General features: G+C 39.3%; 1 protein-coding gene across 2 annotated transcripts in view; it reads right to left on the bottom strand.

Moving 5' to 3' along the window:
• NKAIN3 (sodium/potassium transporting ATPase interacting 3) overlaps nucleotides 1-19,204 on the bottom strand; it is a 624,835-nt gene that overhangs the window by 11,183 nt on the left and 594,448 nt on the right. The window contains exon 6 of one of the 2 annotated variants that reach the window (XM_045979715.1): nucleotides 1,721-1,790. The exons of the other annotated variant lie outside the window; for it this stretch is intronic. Coding sequence (XP_045835671.1) covers nucleotides 1,721-1,790 — 70 coding nt within the window. The remainder of the gene's footprint in view (nucleotides 1-1,720; nucleotides 1,791-19,204) is intronic. 2 annotated transcript variants of the gene reach the window in all.

Below are 19,204 nucleotides of genomic sequence, written 5' to 3' on the forward strand. Positions count from 1 at the left end.
GCCATGCCAGAAAACACTGTCAGGTAAATGGATACACACGCCATTCAAAAAAGGAGATTCCATTATCAACATTAATCAATTGCAATTTTAATAACCTTCCTTAATAGAAAGATGTTTCTTACATCTGACCTGCATTTTTCATATTGCAATTTCCTCTGCTGGGTTATTTTTTTTCACAGTGGAGATGAAAGAAATCATTCATCACCTTCTTTATTACATAATGAATGCACATTAGACTCTCCTAGTCACTACTAGGCATTGTTTCCCTTCTTTTCTCACTTCCAACGCACTCATCATCTTTATTATTGTCACAATCTCTGCCAAGTTCCCCAGATCCACAAATATCAACTTTTGGAGCACATCGTTTACGAGCACTCAGTAGCATGAGTAATGAGGTGGTGACTGCTTAGTCCCAGAGTGTTATATTAGGTGAATGATTTTCCAAATTGGATTTGCTTTAAGGAACCAACATTTATTTAAGCATCTATCATGTGACAGGCACAGTGCTGATCTGTGTAGCTTGTGAGCTATGTTTCCTTTAGATCATTCTGCCAGAATGAAACTAATTCAACCTGGAGAGGCTAGAGGAGCCAGGGCAGGCTTCTCACGGCTGGGGGTAGGGGTGGGGGGCCTGCCAAGGCGGGCAGGAATCATGATGGCAAAGAGGCGGCAGATGAAGACTTCCGTGTGTGTTTCTTACAGAAGAACCGGTTTTACATCATTTTCTTTATCACCCCGGAATTGTAGAACATTGGGCTGAAAGAATAGGAAGGTCGTCTGAACACGTCCACAACATTAGGGATGGTCTTAGCTTATCAATCAGAATAGATCCCAGCTCTCTGCCTTACTACTAGTGGGACTTTGGGATATTTGTCTAATCTCTATGTACCTTTGTTTTGTTTTTAATGCAGTGGGACTATTCATTAATACAGTATTTCCATGAGGGTTAGGTGAGACAATCAATGCCGAATGTGTAGCACCGGATAGATGTTATTTTCAGCCGCTGTGTATTTGTTACTTAGAGTTTTCTAGGAATGGAGTCACTGTATCTATTTTCTTGCTTTCTGGTATTTTACCAATCAGGTGACCATATCTCTTTCCTTAAACTCAACTGAAATCTGTTCAGGTTAAGGTGTTTTTTGTTGCAGTTGTTGACTTGCTTTCATGTCCTCTGGGAAGAGTTAGTTAAATGTTTAAGAATGAGGCACAGCCATAGGCAATTTTACCTACGCTATACTTACGTCATCCCACTGAATCCATCCTCCTTCTTCTGCCTATGAAACTATATTACAGGTGGGAGAACCAAGTCTCAGGGGTGTCCAGGAAGGCCCTGACACGACACACATAGAGCTTGGGTTCTAACCTAATCTTTCTCCCCTTTTTCCCTCTGTATTGTGGCCCCCAAGTTACATACTTAGTTTCTCTTCTCACAGACTACATTATCATTTTTTTTTTCCAATTTGGCAATCAACCTCTGATAAGAAAAAAAGTCAACAAAAACACCGTTTTAGAAACATAAACCATGTTACCTATTTCAAATTATTTTTGGAATGAATAATAATAATGATGATGTTGGGTTACATGTAAAAGGTGTGGTTTAAATATGAGTGGAAAATTAAACCAATGATTAGTAGTAGCAGGTCCAAATTATTTCAGGTTTGGTTAGTTTTGACCAAGTTAGAAGGATTAATATTTTCCATCTCATCACACCTTTACTTACAGGTTAACAGGCTTTAACTCAACATGATCCTGGTAGTAGGAGTGTGCATCAAGTCCGCCTATGAAATCAACTGAAAATATAACATAGCCCCATGTGAATAAATGTGTAAATAAAAACACACATAATACTAGGTGTTTAAAATAGAACACAGAAAAATAATATCAACAAAAAATCTGTCTACCACAAATGGAAAAATGTGTACTCAATATAAAAGACTGCTAAAAATATTAGCAATGGTCAAAAAACAGGGAACTTTTAAGAAACACATTAAGAACTTGGGCTCTTATGGACTACAAAATCAAAGTTGTTATTGACTTTAGTGAAAAATGAAGTAACATTAAATAACATTTTTAAATAATGTGTTTGTCCTTGGGCAAACGGATATGCCCTTTCCCCCTATATATCAGAAGATACACCTTCTCGTCTTGTTGCTAGAATCCAATTTTTTTCATAAGAATATTTATGACATCATTAGAAAGACCTTTGAGAAGTCACACAATCTATGTCCATGCCTTTTGTCCTCAAGCCATCCTTGACAAATAGGCATCTTTTGCAAAGAAGTTTTTATCTCTTTGGTTGCATGGTACTGGTCTTACAGTCTGTATAGAATCACTATGCTGGTGACATTCATTCTAATTTCTTTCCCTTTTGATCATAGCTTCTGTCTTTCTTTTCCAATCACAATGTCCATGGCTAATCTTAGTTTACATCTTTTTTTTTTTTTTGTAATCCATTAAAAGTTTTCGTTACTTTACATTAAACTTTGGTTATATTATGGCATTATAGCATGAACAGATATGTAGGCATAGAGGGACACTGAACTCTCGATGAGGGAGCATGTGCTTAGGTATGTAATATTGTGTCATATCCTTAGCTCAAGACAGGCAGGTCAGTGAACTGTGATTTAGAGGACTCTTTTTTTTTTTTTTTTAAGATTTTATTTATTTATTTGACAGACAGATCACAAGTAGGCAGAGAGGCAGGCAGAGAGAGAGAGAGGAATGGAAGCAGGCTCCTTGCTGGGCAGAGAGCCCAATATGGGGCTCGATCCCAGGACCCTGGAATCATGACCTGAGCTGAAGGCAGAGGCTTAACCGACTGAGCCATCCAGGTGCCCCTGAACTGTGATTTAGAGAGGGATGACTGTGTTGGCTTGGAGGAGCTCCTGTCTGAGGTTACCAGAAGTTCTACTGAAGCCTTGACTTAATTTGGGCCAATTCCTGGCCTGCCGGATCCTTTTACCTCAATTGAAGAAGCTGAGATAAGCCTGGGTCAGTCAAAGCTTCACATGACATGAGCTTTGGAGTCCCGTAGGGTACACAACAACCAGGTGGCAAGGACCATTTCCAGGCCATCCCCTTGGAGACTAGAGGAACCTGAAGCCCATCCTTTTCCTACCATGTCACATAAGTTACCCAGACACTATGTTAGAGAAAGAAACAGTGAAAGAGGAGTCAGTCTGCGACACTGAAAAGATCTTCCCAGAGAGACTAAGCAGTGCTTAGGGACCATTTAAGTGGTTGGATTGGATAAAATTTTTATCAGATTAGATATCTAATCAAACATCGACTCCATCTTGCTGACCCATGGGTGGGAAATTAGAAGGAAAATCACACCGATTAAAAGTTGAATGAGCATGTGATTACAAGGCACTTTTCAAAGTCAAAGAGGGTTTTATAAGTACACAAAATTATAAATATATACATTTGTGAATAAAATCATTCAATTGAAAAATCATATTCAAAATAAAATCTTTTATAAAAATAAAGATAGCATATATCTGTATGCTTTATAGTTTTTTCAAAGATTTATTTATTTACTTTTGAAAGAGAGAGAGGGAGCAGAGGGAGGAGCAGAAGAAGAGGGAGAGAATGTCAAGCAGACTCCCTACTGAGCACAGAGCCCAGTGCAGGGTTTGAGACCAGGACCCCGAGATCATGACCTGAGCAGAAACCAAGAGTCGGATGCTTAACTGAATAAACCACCCAGGCGCCCTGATATATGTATGCTTTAAAGCCAAACAAAAAGAAAATTTTTTTGTATTGATCATTTGAACATTAAAATGTAACATTAACAGAATCATTTTTGGTATAAATTCATGAACTATATGAATCTGCTCCTTCACCATCTCTATCTCTAATACACCAGATCAGCAGAATATTCCTGCAATACATATTTTTTCAACATGGTTTTATTATTTTTATAGATTAATTTATAATCTTATTCAAAAAATTTTATGGTTAGTAAATTTGAAATTGTTGATATCTTAATCAACTCTGTAAATCATAATATTTTTAACTATGGAAATATTCTCTATATAAGGGTCTGGTAATCTCCCAGCAAGTTTGCTAAAGAATGGATATGTGTAATGTTATTACATTTTTTTCTCCATTCAGATTTTATGAATAATGCTGTTATAAACATCTATGTACAAATTTTTGCAAGGACATAATGTTTCCATTTCTCTTCCATTTCTCTTCCATTTCCATTTCCTAATACTTTCCCAGGTACTGTTATTTTTACCTTCATTTAGTGTATCTGCCAAGATTTGTATAAGACAACAAACTATAAATTGTTATCTCTTTATGATTTTTAAAAACCAAATATAAATGCTGCCACATTTTTAGGTCTTCTCGCAAATCAGCTTGTTTTCATTTTGATGCAGAATATAAATTCGTCCAATTAAAACCAAGAGCTCTATCAAAAGAGTCTTTTCTTAAGTCAAGATATTTCAAGAGGAAATTATAAAATTGAAAAATTAAATCTTGCATAACATTTGAGTTCTCATTATTTAATTTGCCTGGTTCTCTTTGGTCTGCATTAATTTCAATATTCTCCTTTTTATAAATTCTCAATTACTGCCATTTACTAAAATGTGCAAAGGATAATTCTGGGGTGCTTCATCTGTTGAATGATTCAATTTAAAATTTTCAACTGACCTTGAATGCAATGCAACTAAAATGTAGAAATCTCATTTCTAAAAATGCTCACAACTATTGGAGGAAAATTAGACTGATTTTCAAAGTGTTTCTTTAAAGGCTCAAATGTTCTTAACACTGATGGATGAAAAGAAGCAAAGGCAGAAAATGTATTCTGCTATCCTGAAGTTCTTTTTGTTTGTTTTCAACATCAAGCTCATTACCAAAATGTTTTCAGGTAAATGCAAATCAAAATCAGATAATAACAAATGTTAGTGAGGATGTAAAGAAATTAGCACCCTCATACACGGCTGGAGGGAATGTAAAATGGTGCAGGCACTTTGGAAATAGTTCCTAAAATGGTTAAACAGAGTTACCATATGACCTAGTAGTTCCACTCCCAGGTACAGACCCAAGAGAAATGGAAACATTATGTCCTTGCAAAAATTTGTACATAGAGTGGGGAGGGAGGGGAAAAAAAAAAAATTTGTACATAGATGTTTATAACAGCATTATTCATAAAATCTGAATGGAGAAAAAATATTCTAGTTTATTTACGCTACTGTGTGTATGTAAACACATAATACACGTAATGTATGTTATAATATTAGGTATATACTATATATTATAGGTATTATATATACATTTATATATACATATACATTTTGAAAACGAGAGTTTCTATTTTTGTCAGTAAAACATTGCAGCTTCATTGGGATGCAGCTGCAGTTCTGAGTGCCCTCTACTAACCCCACTTTGCAGCTATGAGCTGGTGCACCTCTGCCTGGCACTGAAAGGAGTTAGTTGTCGCTGCTACTCCTGTCCAAACACCTACTTTTAATCATTGATTGATCTATATGCTCTCCTTGAAAGAAAGGTCCTAGTTCCACTGTATCCTTAAAGATTTGGGGAGAAGACGGGATGGGGGGTGGTGGTGTTGGGTTTCTTACATATTTAACCATATGCTAAAAGGAGAATTCTACTCATTGCATTTGCTTCTCACACATCTTTTTTTTTTTTTAAGACTTTATTTATTTATTTGACAGACAAAGATCACAAGTAGGCAGAGAGGAAGGCAGATAGAGAGAGGAGGAAGCGGGCTCCCCGAGGAGTGGAGAGCCCGATGCAGGGCTTGATCCCAGGACCCTGGGATCATGACATGACCCTGAGCCGAAGACAGAGGCTTTAACCCGCTGAGCCACCCAGGCGCCCACTTCTCACACATCTTGAGGAGAATTTGAGCTGGGTGTGCTATCAGTTTACCCAACCTAGATTACCCTAATACAATTATTAATGGTAATATTTCATTTGAAAACCAAAAAATCTAGGACAAAACCTAAACTAGACAGGATGCCAGGACAACCTGTGTAAACAGGGACCCTCTCAACCCAACGAGGACACATGGTCATCCCAGTGGGTGGTACCATAAATGAGCTACACTTTCTCCACATATCAGAATTCTAGTGTGAGGTAAATTTTTCAAATCCCTAAAATTAAATAGCACATATTGGTAAAACTTAAAATATCAAGCTTCTAGAACTAGACAAAATCTCCAAAATGGTAACTATTAAGGAAAAATGATTGAAAAGTAGGTAATTTTATTTTTATTTATTTATTTATTTATTTGATAGACAGAGATCACAAGTAGGCAGAGGGGCAGGCAGAGAGAGGGAGAGGCGAAAGTAGGCTTCCTGATGAGCAGAGAGCCCAATATGGGGCTCGATCCCAGGACCCTGAGACCATGACCTGAGCTGAAGGCAGAGGCTTAACCCACTGAGCCACCCACGTGTCCCTGAAAAGTAGGTAATTTTTTTAAAAAGGTAGATACTTAAGAAACTGAAAACATCCAGAATCCTTTATGGTTGGAATGCAATGTGGTTTTTTGGCAACAGAAACCTACAAGTCCATGAGATGATGATGTTCCTGTATAAAAATTAGTTTTTTTATATGTATACCAACACTTGCCATTTGCCAGAATGGGAAGATAGTTCAAGTAAAGCAGTAAATTGGAGCCTAAATGGAGGGTGAGTGTGCAGATTCTGAAAGCTTTCTTTTTTTCCTAATGGTGTCAAATGCTTTTAAAAAATGAAGTTTTTTTTAAAGATGACTTAACAAAAGACTTGAAAACAAGTCAGTAGGAAAGACTTTGACTTTAAGTTTTCCATAAGAGAATTATATGATTAAGAAAGTAAAGCAACTATGCATTCTAAAATTCATTTTCATGAGAAAGATGTAAGAAGATACTGAATTAAGGAATTTTTCCAGTAGAACTAAGATAAATTTCAACAGAACATGAGAAGGAACAAAAAAGGCATAGACAAGTCTTCAAAGGTACTGGAAGAAGAGGATTGGAAGGAAACTCCCACGAAATCTGTAATTATTATAGTGGGAACGCCATATGGGGATCTTTGGCAGAAGGGTGACGGGCCACGGAAGAGGTGGGAAAGACAGAAGGAAGGTGGTGGGGGAGGCAAGGGAGTGGGTGTGGGGGGAATAGTTTGCTGGGAGACCTGAAGGACAATGAAGTTGAATTCTGTATACTCTGTATACTTTGTGTTAAAGTCTTGAATAGTTGGCCTCCAGCTGTCCAGAAAAGCAAAGCCTTGTTCTCTTTACCCATTCTCAGAAACTGAGGTGTTACTATAAAAGATCCCACAAGGACAGCCCGCAGCCAGGAAACCTCATTGTTTGCCATCCTTTCAAATGTATTTTCTGTGCCAACTTCCAACAGCACAGCCAAGCAACTTCTTGGAAGAAATCATATTACTTGTAACCAAATATCTTTGTGGTTACTTTAGGCATTCCATATCCCTGATGAGGATTCTCCCTGACCTGAAGGAATTACAAATCTACTCTAGATTTAAAGCAACAGCTCACTGTACAGATTGGGAGTTGTTTTCCTCTTGTAAAAGATACACAACCAATTGCAACTTTTCAATTTGACTACAGGAAAACTTTCTGTCATAAATGAAGTTTCCAATACACAACTCAGGGCTACTGACTCAGTTCCTCACTCAGACATTGCAAACCCGATTGATTGTGTACACCTGAAGCAGCAAGCACGTTTGTTTAAACATGGATCTGAAGCAATGCCATTTCCAGTGAGAGCACAAGCTATCATCTATACCCCAGGTTTAACTATAGTCACCAAATAATTACTGGAATATAGGTGTTTGGTTTCTGATCCAACTTAAGCTGCATGTTGCATGTCACTGAATTAAGAAACACCGAGGCCCTGGAACATTGCCTTTAGCTCAGAGCAGTGAAAAGACTCAGGAAGATGAGACCCAATCAACATATCTATTCCGAATTGCTTCCTGGTCTATCATTGTTCCCACTATTTGGATGGGAGACAGTTCTAATATACATTGATTGTACTAGTTGCCGGGAAGTCTTAAGGAGGCATTGCTCAGGGTATCAAGAGCTCAAATATTGGGACTGTTGCCTTGTGATTTACTTGTTTTGTGATATGAATTCATAAGAGAAAAGCCGGGGTAGAGGCTTTGCCACCAACTGAGTTCACACAGATAGGATTCTGCAGCACCCTGCAGATAATGAGGGCTTTTAGGAAAGACCAGTGATTTCGGAGGTAGCTGGCAACTAAACTCTGCCTGCGCTACTAGGGAATGAGCTACTTTGCAGCATCACTGATCTGCTGTCATCTGCTGTCTGCAGAACCGGAGTCTTCAGAGGGCATGCTGTGCTGGGCCAAATTGCAGGCTGTGGTCGGGCTGTGTATGGCGCCATGATGGGTGTGTGGTGGGCGCAATGACTGGCTAGTGCCCTGAAACACTGTGGGTGCCCAGAGAGGGTGGCCGGGCTCTCCTGCTGCCTGTTCCAAATGGCTTTATGAACCCGAAGAGACCTTCAAGCAGACACACGACACCCAAATGCAACCTTGATGGCTATTGTTTGCTGTTCTCTTCATGGTGCAGGAAGTTTAAAATGGCTCCCACCTTTCGGAAAGTGCATGTAACTCAAAAAGGGAAGCACTTCCACCCATTGTGATGTTCAAGGATAAGTCATATCTGGGCCGGGAGAGCAGAGTCCTCAGTCCTAGAGGTTGGGCTGTCCAGATCAGAGTGTTTCAACATTTTTACTTCTTCTTGCCTGGTAACAGCCATGCGAAATGGACTCTTCTCATTTCTGTCTTGTCCCCCTCCATCTCAGACATGGAAAACCGATATCACTGTCATTGCGATTGCCGGCAGTTTGCCGGTTGGGAAAACACTGGGAGCGGTCGCTGGGAGATTCTGGAGAGTCTGGGAGGAACCCTACGTCTGTCCAGAACATCCAGCCTCTCCTTGTCCTAGGGAGAGGGGAGGGGAAGCATTAAGATACCAGTAGTTTTGGGGTGCCTGGGTGACTCAGTGGGTTAAAGCCTCTGCCTTCAGCTCAGGTCATGATCTCAGGGTCCTGGGATCGAGCCCCACATCGGACTCTTTGCTCAGCAGGGAGCCTGCTTCCTCCTCTCTCTCTGACTGCCTCTCTGCCTACTTGTCTGTCAAATAAATAAATACAGTCTTAAAAAAAAAAAAAAAAAAGAGAGAGACCAGTAGTCTTCAGCTGGGGAATGTATGCCCAGATGGACAGACTTTGCAAATGGGGTGCAGTTTCAGGTGCTCATTCTAAGAGCCTGAATTCCAAAATGTATGTGCCCTGAGAAAGTACCTGATGCCGTTCTGGTTCTTGGTTTCTCTAGCCTCCTCCACAATTGTCTTCTTTCCACTTTACTATGAAAGGTATTTATCTCAGCCATCTGGAATCTTATGTTGGTGCCCTACTATCATCCTCCAGGTCACTAAACAACACAGCTGTTTCTATTTCACATGATGATAAAATAATAGCTACTCATGACAAGGTAGGTGGCTTTTTTTTTCTTTCAAAACAAATTTTGTAATAAATTTTAGTGTCTTGAAAATATATTTTGATACTAGATCACTGTGTACTTTTTCACATATTATCTTCAGCCACTCTACTTACAATTTCACTCCTCCCCACTATCCTTCCTGCTCCCTTGCTTTCTTTTCTCTTGTGTGCTTATCACTACTTGCCATGCTGTATTATTTATTTTCCTTTAAAAAATCTTATTCGTTGTCTGACTCCCTGGCTACCATTTAAGATTTATGAAATAAGTACTTTTGTCTGATCTTGTCTGATTTTGTTCCCTGCTACATACACAGTACCTAGAACAGAACCTAGTGCCTGGTACAAGGTAGGCCCTCAAAACTATCTGCAAGATTTCTCAAAAGCAAGGAATTAAAATAATTGAATGATTGCACTATAACCAAAGTCTTTCCATTCCTATATTTTTTCTGTGTGCAAGGTTTTTATAAATACAACACTAGCACCACATACTAAAATTATGTGAGATAGACTCTTTCATACTAGCAATAACTAATATTCATCCATGAATACATGGACCAGTCGAAAAAAAGAGGTACTCTTCCACTAAATGTTCCATTTTATGTTTAAGTTTTCTTTGGATACAGTTATAATTGCAATTATTGTCTATCGACTTGACTGAGGAAATGGAAACGTATTACACATATTGATGAATAGTTTTATGTTTGCTCAGTCACGTTGGTAGCCAATAACTGTAAGTATAACCCCATCCAAAGACAAACTTAAACATTTAAAATCTGGTCACAGGAAAAAATTAAATTTTTATTTATAGGAATAAATCTTAAAAATCTGCAAGTCCTTTACACTGAATATAACAAAACATATCGAAAGAAATTAAAAGTGTCTTAAACAATTGGAATAGAAAACATTCATGGATTGTGAAACTCAATGATATAAAGATATAATTTGACTTGTGGCTCAGTTAACCAATGGATTCAAAGGAATCCCAGTAAAACTTTCAGCAGTTTAATCAAAATGCTGATCCTAAAAGATATAAGAAAAAGGAAAGACTCAACTCAAGATTAGTTAAGACAATCTAAAATAAGAACAAACCATGAAATTTCATAATTCAAGAATTAAAACTGATAATAGGGCATACAAATTAAGAACTTTTATTCATGAAAAAATAACATTTCTTGAAAATAGGATTTCAATCTATAAACAATTTTTCATTGCAGAGATGTATGATGGGATAAGAAAAAAATTTAAGGATAAACGTTGTATTAGGACAGAATTCTATGGATCAAGTGGAATGGAGGTACAAGTTCCAAAAAGAACTGGAACAATTTAAAATTTCAACTTAATTAAAGTTTATTGAGGTATTTTAAATTAAATTAAATATTTTTTAAGATTATTTATTTATTTATTTGACAGAGATCACAAGTAGGCAGAGAGGCAGGCAGAGAGAGAAGAGGAGGAAGCAGGCTTCCTGCTAAGCAGAGAGCCCAATGCGGGGCTCGATCCCAGGACCCTGAGATCATGACCTGAGCCAAAGGCATAGGCTTTAACCCACTGAGCCACCCCGGTTCCCCCAATTTACTTTAATTTTTTTAATTTAAAAAAAATTTTTTTAGAGAGGGAGGGGCAGAGGGAGAGGGAGATAGAGAACCTTAAGCAGGCTCCATGCCCAGTGTGGAGCCCAATGTGGGGTGATCTCACCACCCTGAGATCATGAGCTGGGCCAAAATTTAGAGTCAGGTGCTTAACCAACTGTGCTACCCAAGTAATGCCTCATTTTTATCATTAAATGTTGTGATTTGTGATGTGTCAATTTATCTAAGATGGGATTTCCTGAATTTCCCTCTCTTTATGGTTCTGAGTTAGGGTTGACTACGAGAACCCTTTGTGTGAGTTACCCTGCTCAGGAAGGTGATCTAGGGTCCCAGACTCCACTATGTCTTATATGTGGAGTGCTAACAGCCAAGAGTGAGGCCTGATTGACAGCTGAGGTCACAGCGGGATCACTGCACACAGTTCAGTGGATGCTCAGCCCTGCCCCCTCACACCTGACGCCACCATGTCAACCTTCACCTCAGAATCAGGGCTGAGAGGACAGCTCTCCTTGAGCTCCTCTCTGAGGTGGCTGAAAATTACTGAAATGGCCGAGTTTTCTGGGATGTGCCTACCATGGGAAAGAAAAATCTGTTTTTGTGAAAATAAAGAAAGTCACATTTTTGTCACATTGTTTGAGGGGGGAGAGCGCATTAGGGAAGAAGTTTGTTTTCACAGTTTTGTAGTATTTGAATCGGATCTTCAGATTCTGTTATTCTAATGATAAGCTTTGCATATTTAGTGTTCGGAGTTAAATAAAACAAGACAATTGATTTGGAGCAAGATCATTGGATGTATTACATTATATATGACTCCCTGTTTCCACTTAAATTTTAATAGGCTAGCCCATTATTTTTCTCCACAGTGTGAAAGTAATTTATATTCTTTATATTCTATACTCAATATTTAAACATGAATGTTCTGGTTTTAATCTAGTGAGTGACCAATGTCTCTTTCTTTACCTGTTTAGGAAGAATTTGGTTGTTATCCTTGTCTGAAAGAAAAGCATAATTGCATGCTGGAAAGCATATGGACTTTGGTACTTGAAGTATCTAGGTCAGGTATTAGTTCCACTTCCTACAGGTCATGTGAGTTGGGAAAGTCTCAGTGTACTCATCTATAAAATAAGACCAGTGACTGGCGCCTGGGTGGCTCAGTGGGTTAAAGCCTCTGCCTTCGGCTCAGGTCGTGATCCCAGGGTCCTGGGATCGAGCCCCACATCAGGCTCTCTGCTCGGCGGGGAGCCCGCTTCCTTCTCTCTCTCTGTCTGCCTCTCTGCCTGCTTGTGATCTCCCTCTCTCTGTCAAATAAATAAATAATATCTTTAAAAAAAATAATAAGAACAACAGTGACCACCTCACGGTGTGGTTGTCCCAGATGGGACGGTGGCCATGGAGGGCTGCACTCAGAAAGCATACAGCAAATGACAGGTTGTTATTGGTATTATTGGCCCATTTATCTTATTCTGATGGCACATTCCCAACAAGTATTGATTTCTGAAATTCCAGAAGCTTCCTTTAGGTTAGGATAACCGTGATTCATTAGAATTCCAACATTCTCTTCCCCCTGGTCTCCGGGAAGAGTGTCTGTCCTTGAGGAACTTACACTGAATTTGTGTCTAGTTTAATTTTCTTCTGTTTGGAAAGAGCGGCTAGTTTGGAAAAGGGCAACACAGCCTGCCACACTTTGTCGCCTGAGGTTTATCCTGGAAAGGTATGCTTCCCTGTATAAAGACCTGGTGCAAGAAAGGAAATAAAGCTCAGTGGAAATAGAATTCGTGGAGCTGAGCGTCATCTGGAAGTATAGCCCTCCCTCTCGCCAAGACTGGTGCTAAGTAGTCTGGGAGTCTGGACCAAGGCCCCAGACCCGCCCAGGGCACACGTGACCATCTCCATCACCATTTGTTTAGCGTTTGACTGGCATTGCTTTCATTCTCTACTCCCTTCCCCGCCCCGCCCCGCCCCGCCCCGCCCCGCCCCGCCCCGCCCCGCCCCGCCCCTCCCCGCCCCACGGCGCGTAGCACAAAGCCTGAGGGAAGAACTTTTTCCTCGGCATTTCAAATCGCTCCGTGGGACTCTTTGTAGATAGTATGTCCCCTTGGTGCGAAGTCCTCAAAGCGACTTCTTCATAACGTGTTCAGCGTTACTCCTTTAGATCCAGTGACAGGCTTATTCTAGTCATTGTGTAACCATCCTATGGCCCGACTTTAGTATTTTATCTTTGATTCTTCTGCAGGGGAACTTAGTGGCAGTGTCCGTGCAGGACACTCTGATAATAATCATCTGTTAATGCGGCTTCTCGCCTCGTTCTTAGTTGCAAGAGTTGTGCCAACTTTGTAAAGATGCGGGTGACGCATCTGCGTCCGCTCTCCTACCCCCTCCACACACGCACACACATTTGAGTTTTGTTTCTCTCCTATTTTGAACGACAGTAGATATTTTTTTTTCTTTCTTCCTTTTGGCTTCATCTTTAAGAATACATTTTCTATGGGGGCACCTGGGTGGCTCAGTGGTTTAAGCCGCTGCCTTCGGCTCAGGTCATGATCTCAGAGTCCTGGGATCGAGTCCCACGTCAGGCTCTCTGCTCTGAAGGGAGCCTGCTTCCCTCTCACTCTCTCTGCCTGCCTCTCTGCCTACTTGTGATCTCTCTCTCTGTCAAATAAATAAATAAAATCTTTAAAAAAAAAAAGAATACATTTTCTATTCTCTTTAAAGTGACTCACCTCTTTCAAAAGCCACAAAAACAAGCTCTGTTTTGCTAGAGTAGATACACTCTTTTTTTTTTTTTTTTTTTAAGATCTTCCTGATATGAGGAAGTTGAGAGGCAATGCGGGGGGGGGGGGGGGTTGGGGGGTAGGAAAGGAATAAATGAAACAAGATGGGATCGGGAGGGAGACAAACCATAAATGACTCTTAATCTCACAAAACAAACTGGGGGTTGCTGGGGGGAGGTGGGATTCGGAGAGGGGGAGGGGGTTATGGACATTGGGGAGGGTAAGTGCTATCGTGAGTGCTGTGAAGTGTGTAAACCTGGCGATTCACAGACCCGTACCCCTGGGGCTAATAATATGTTATATTTTAATAAAAAATTAAAAATTAAAAAGAATAAAAAAATAAAAAAAGATCTTATTTATTATTTGAATAGGTGAGAGAGAACACAACAGGGGGAGCAGCAGGCTCCCCTCCTCCAAGCAAGGAGCCTATATGGGACTTGATCCCAGCTCACTGGGATCATAATCTGAGCTGAAGGCAGACTTAACCGACTGACCCACCCAGGCATCTGAGTAGATAAACTCTTAACCCTTCAGTTAATCTTAGTTGGATGGAATGGCTGCTCACTGTTCTCAACCACTATTTAGCTTTACTGAAAGCCCTTTCAAAGTTTTGTAATTTTCAGTCACTATCTATACAGAATCATTGGTGGCTGAATTTGTGGGCTCATTTGGAGGAATGTTTTACTCTAGAGAAAGCAAGATAAAAAAAGGAAATCCTGAAAACACATCCCTTTTTCATTTGTATTTGGCTGCATTTCTAGCTTCTGTTGCCCTCCTGGGTCTAGATTTCTGGAATCAGATCTTCCCCAAATCAGTGCTGACAGTTGCTTCCCACTTTAAGATAGTTTCTAAATAATGGAATAATGAATTTCTAAAATCACTCTGAGGTCAATAAAGTAGCATGGAATGGCTGAGAGGACAACTAATGCTCAAAAAGGTAAGGGTTAAAAACAGTCCTAAGAATTTGTCTAAACAGGGGTGAATGGGTGGCTCAGAGGGTTAAACCTCTGCCTTCAGCTCAGATCATGATCTTGGGGTCCTAGGATCGGGTCCTGGGATCGGGTCCCGAATCAAATCGGGCTCTCTGCTCAGCAGGGAGCCTGCTTCCCCCTCTCTCTCTGCCTGCCTCTCTGCCAACTTGTGATCTCTGCCAAATGAATGAATAAAATCTTAAAAAAAAAAGAATTTGTCTAAACAGTTATAACTTTTTCCCTAATTAATTTTTCTTAGTTACCCAGTTTCCCCCAATATGTTTTTATCATTTTTGTTTGAATTCAGCCAATCAAGTCACAAATACCTGTTGACTTTGAAGTCTCTCTGTAATTTCTTTTACTATCTGCTCCTACAATTCTGGACATTTCCTCTTGAATATTATTATTTTTTTAGTGGCCTCTATTATTACTTTTAGTTATCCTTGTCCTAAGGCAATCTCTATCCAAAAAAAAAAAAAAAAAAAAAAAAGCCATTTCTTCTGAGATCTTTTTTTGCAAGTCCTTTCCTCTTTCTTTGAATTACTGTTCAAAGAAAATTGAATCAGATCCTATTCTTCCCAAGATTAAACCCATTTATTGACCCCCACATCATCTAGCAGAACATCCCAACTAGTGTGACCTGAGTAGGTACAGATGTGATAAGGTATCAGTTTCCTCATTCCCCGGTGTGCATGAGTGTGTGTGTGTGTGTGTGTGTGTGTGTGTGTGTGTGTGTAGCCTGGGGTAGCTAGCCCTCTGGACCAGTAATTTCTTGCTGGGAGAAAAGTGATTTATTTACCACAGAATGGCCTATAAGTGTTAGCTTTCTCTATGAGTGCTGAAATATGAAATAGGTTCAGAGTCACTGGTGTAAGACAGAATTCAAGGTCCCTCAAAGCTGACCCCACCATTCACCTGGTGAACTGAACATACCCAATTACTCATCACTTTTTTTGTAATGCAGGTTTTCCTTAGGCCGTCTTGACTATTTTATGGTTTTCCCAAGCATTTTTGACATATCTTGCCCAGTATTTAAGATGTATTTTCTTTGTTTCCTTCCTCATGATGCAATATTCTTCATTTAAGACCATGTTCACGTACTCTGAGTAGCCATGCTTGGTGTTTTGAGACACAATTGGCTTCTGCTTACTTTTTCTGTACATGCGATTTACTTTAAAGAGATCATTATCTGCATTTGGCTGTTCTGTAATTATTTACATGTTTGGCTCACTTATTAGAACATAAAATCTCCTAGGAAAGGGACCAAGTCTTATTCATCTATGTACTCTTGTGGCCTAACACACAGAAGTCTTTCAATAACTGTTTCTTGAAGGGATGAATCAATAAAGAGTTAGCTATTTAACCTTGATTAAACTTTAAAATTAAGCAATAATGTGCTGAGTCTGGACTATAAATACTTCTGGATCTTAACAGGTCAGTGACCATGGAACAAGAAGAGGTATGAGAGAATTGCATAATCCAATTAAAGGTATTTAAATATCTACAAGAATTGATAACCTACTTAGAACATAGAATGAACACAGAATTCTATCAGGTTATCACCTGATAGGTTGGAAGAAGTATGTGGATGTCAGTACATGGAGAAGTACATGGATGTCTATGAAGTCACATGGAAAGACGTTAAAATGTTTTAAAGAATTAGTGTGTATAAAACTAACCAAAAAAAGACTCTTCACACGAGCAAAGTCTTCTGCATACTGAAATCTGATGTCATCTGAGTCCTGGTATTGTGGGCTGCTAAACTAATCATATTTGAAGGGTATGGAATAAGATCTCCTCTTGTTCTACCAACTATTAGAAAAAAAAACAACAACAACAACCCATAAATCCATTAGTGGAATTTAGGTTCTGCTTGCTAGCTGAAAATCCCTCAGCAGTTAGCAAACTCAAATGTTTGCGATGCTTATTTATGGGAGAAATGCATTTCTAACACTAGGAATTGACTACAGAGGGAGAAAGGAAGCCAATTCCGCAGTTTTAAAACTCTTTTATGAAGTACAGATTAGGATTTTGTAATCACTGGGAAAATCTGTGTTTACTTGGTATGTACAATCTTTGTGATTCTTAACAGAATCAGACGGATTATGTTAGCTCTAGCAGATTCACCCTAGAAAATCAACTCAAATTTTGAATTGGGTAATTAATCTTACACCTGTGATTTTAGGTTAAAAGACATGGGAAAACTTGATTAGATTTGTGTAATAATTAAGAAAATTTGAGATTCAATAGATGTAGAGGCTTATTTTATTAGATTTATTAGATTTGTTGGAATAGTTTAAAAACTAGTGAGTGTTTTGTTCATCAGGGTGAATTTTTGAAGGGTTTCAGAAGAAGGATAATTATAATGAATTCATGAATGCAGGTTAAATGTTTAAAGGGCTTTAGTTTAAACTGTAAATGGACAGATTATTTAAAGGAATTTAGACTACTGAATTTAAGTAGATCAAATAGTGATTGAAAGTCCAATGGAAGATTATTTAACCTTGTACACGAATGAAATTCTGATACATCCTACAATATGGATAAACCTTGAAAACAGTATGGCAAATGAAATAAATCAGACACAAAAAGACAAATACTGTAAGATTCCATTTATATGAGGTACCTAGAATAGGTAAATACACAGAGACAGAAAGTAAATAGATAAACACAGAGAGACAGAATAGAGGTTACCAGAGGCTGGGGGGAGAGGGAGATAAGGAGTCATTATTTATAGGGACAGAGCTTCTCTTGATATGATGAAAAGTTCTGGAAATGGATATTGGGGATAGTTGCAGAACATTATGAATGTATTTACTGCCACTTAATTATACACATAAATATGTTCAAATGGTTAATTTTATATTATGTATAGTCTACCACTATAGACAGAAAAATAATTCCCCCAAAAAGTCATTATTAAAATTTACTATATTTATAAATGGAATAGTAAACATTCTATGTAGCATCTACAGCTTAGGAAAAGCCAGGTTTTTAGAAATGTTGTTGCTTTAAGGATTTTATTTATTTATTTGTCAGAGAGAGACAGGGAGACAGAGCACAAGCAGGGGGAGCAGCAGGCAGAGGGAGAAGCCAGACTCCCCATTGAGCAGGAGCCCCACGCAGTACTCAATCCCAGCACCCCAGGATCATGACCTGAGCCAAAGACAGATGCCTAACTGACTGAGCCACCCAGGCATCCCCAAAATGTTGTCACTTTAATAAATTGCACAGTGATTTTAAACCCTGAATCGATATAGATAGAATTTCCTGTACAGAAAATCTTCCCTTGTGGCCATCAGAAAATGCACAGTGACGAAGTCCTAAAGAAACTTTGGACTTCACCTGTTTTCTTGCATCTTTGCTATCTCAAAAGGAAAATATAATCACTATGACACCTTGGCTTTAACTTCAGGACCAGTAACTAAAAGTCTTTGTTTTCCTTAAATAATAATAATAAAAAAAACAGACTTAATTTACTTTTCCAAATAAACATGTAGCTGAATAAACAGAAAATGGGGCAAATATAGAACAAAGGAAAAGAAAACAAAACTGAAGTCCAAGCTGTGTGTTCTTTTGTCTCCCCACATGTAAAAAAAATGGTATGCTTTTCATCATTTTTCCTGTAACCTCCCACTCAACAAGGATTTAAAACTAGGTTCCCCTGATGCAATCTGCCTTTTAATTCACTAGTCTTTTCAGAGTCAGCCGGCCAGGGGAGTCCAGATTGCCTTTTGACTTTTGAAAGCTGGCAATATGAAACTAGTCCTGAAGTCAAGCCTTTGGTTTGGTTGGAAGCCTCTTCCCAGAAGTGAGTCCCTCCTCACTTGCTACTCCTTCTGCCCTTTCCTTTTTATCCTTTAGGTCTCAACTTTGGAACCATGTCCTCCATGAGACCTTTCTGGGCACACAGGAGGCACTGGCATTTTGTGGAATACCTGAAATGTTCCAATCCCCCGTTGGTGGTAGAACTCCTGCCTGTTTCTACTTCAGGGTCTCCACACCTGGGAGGCCCTTTCCCTGACCATCCCCTCTTGGCTGCTTCTCAGAGCCTCATGCCTCAAAGGCATTTATCACCCTCTTCTCAATTTGTGCGGTCAATTCTCCTTCTCCAAGCTATGACTCTGACCCAGGTCCCTTCAATACTGTAGCTGCACCATTTTAAACCCGTGGCTTCCAAAGCGTCTGAGCTTGCTTGTATCTAACAGGTAGAAAGGGGAAGAGTATGAAGAACCACATGTAGAAGTTGCCTAGGGGCCAAGCCTAGAAGGGGGTATATCCCTTCTGCTCACTTTCCATGATCTAGAATTCAATGTCATGGGACCACTGACTACAGGAAGGTGGAAAATGCAGTCCAGCTATGTGC

Source organism: Meles meles, chromosome 1 (genome assembly GCF_922984935.1).
Source record: "Meles meles chromosome 1, mMelMel3.1 paternal haplotype, whole genome shotgun sequence".
NCBI lineage: Eukaryota > Metazoa > Chordata > Mammalia > Carnivora > Mustelidae > Meles > Meles meles.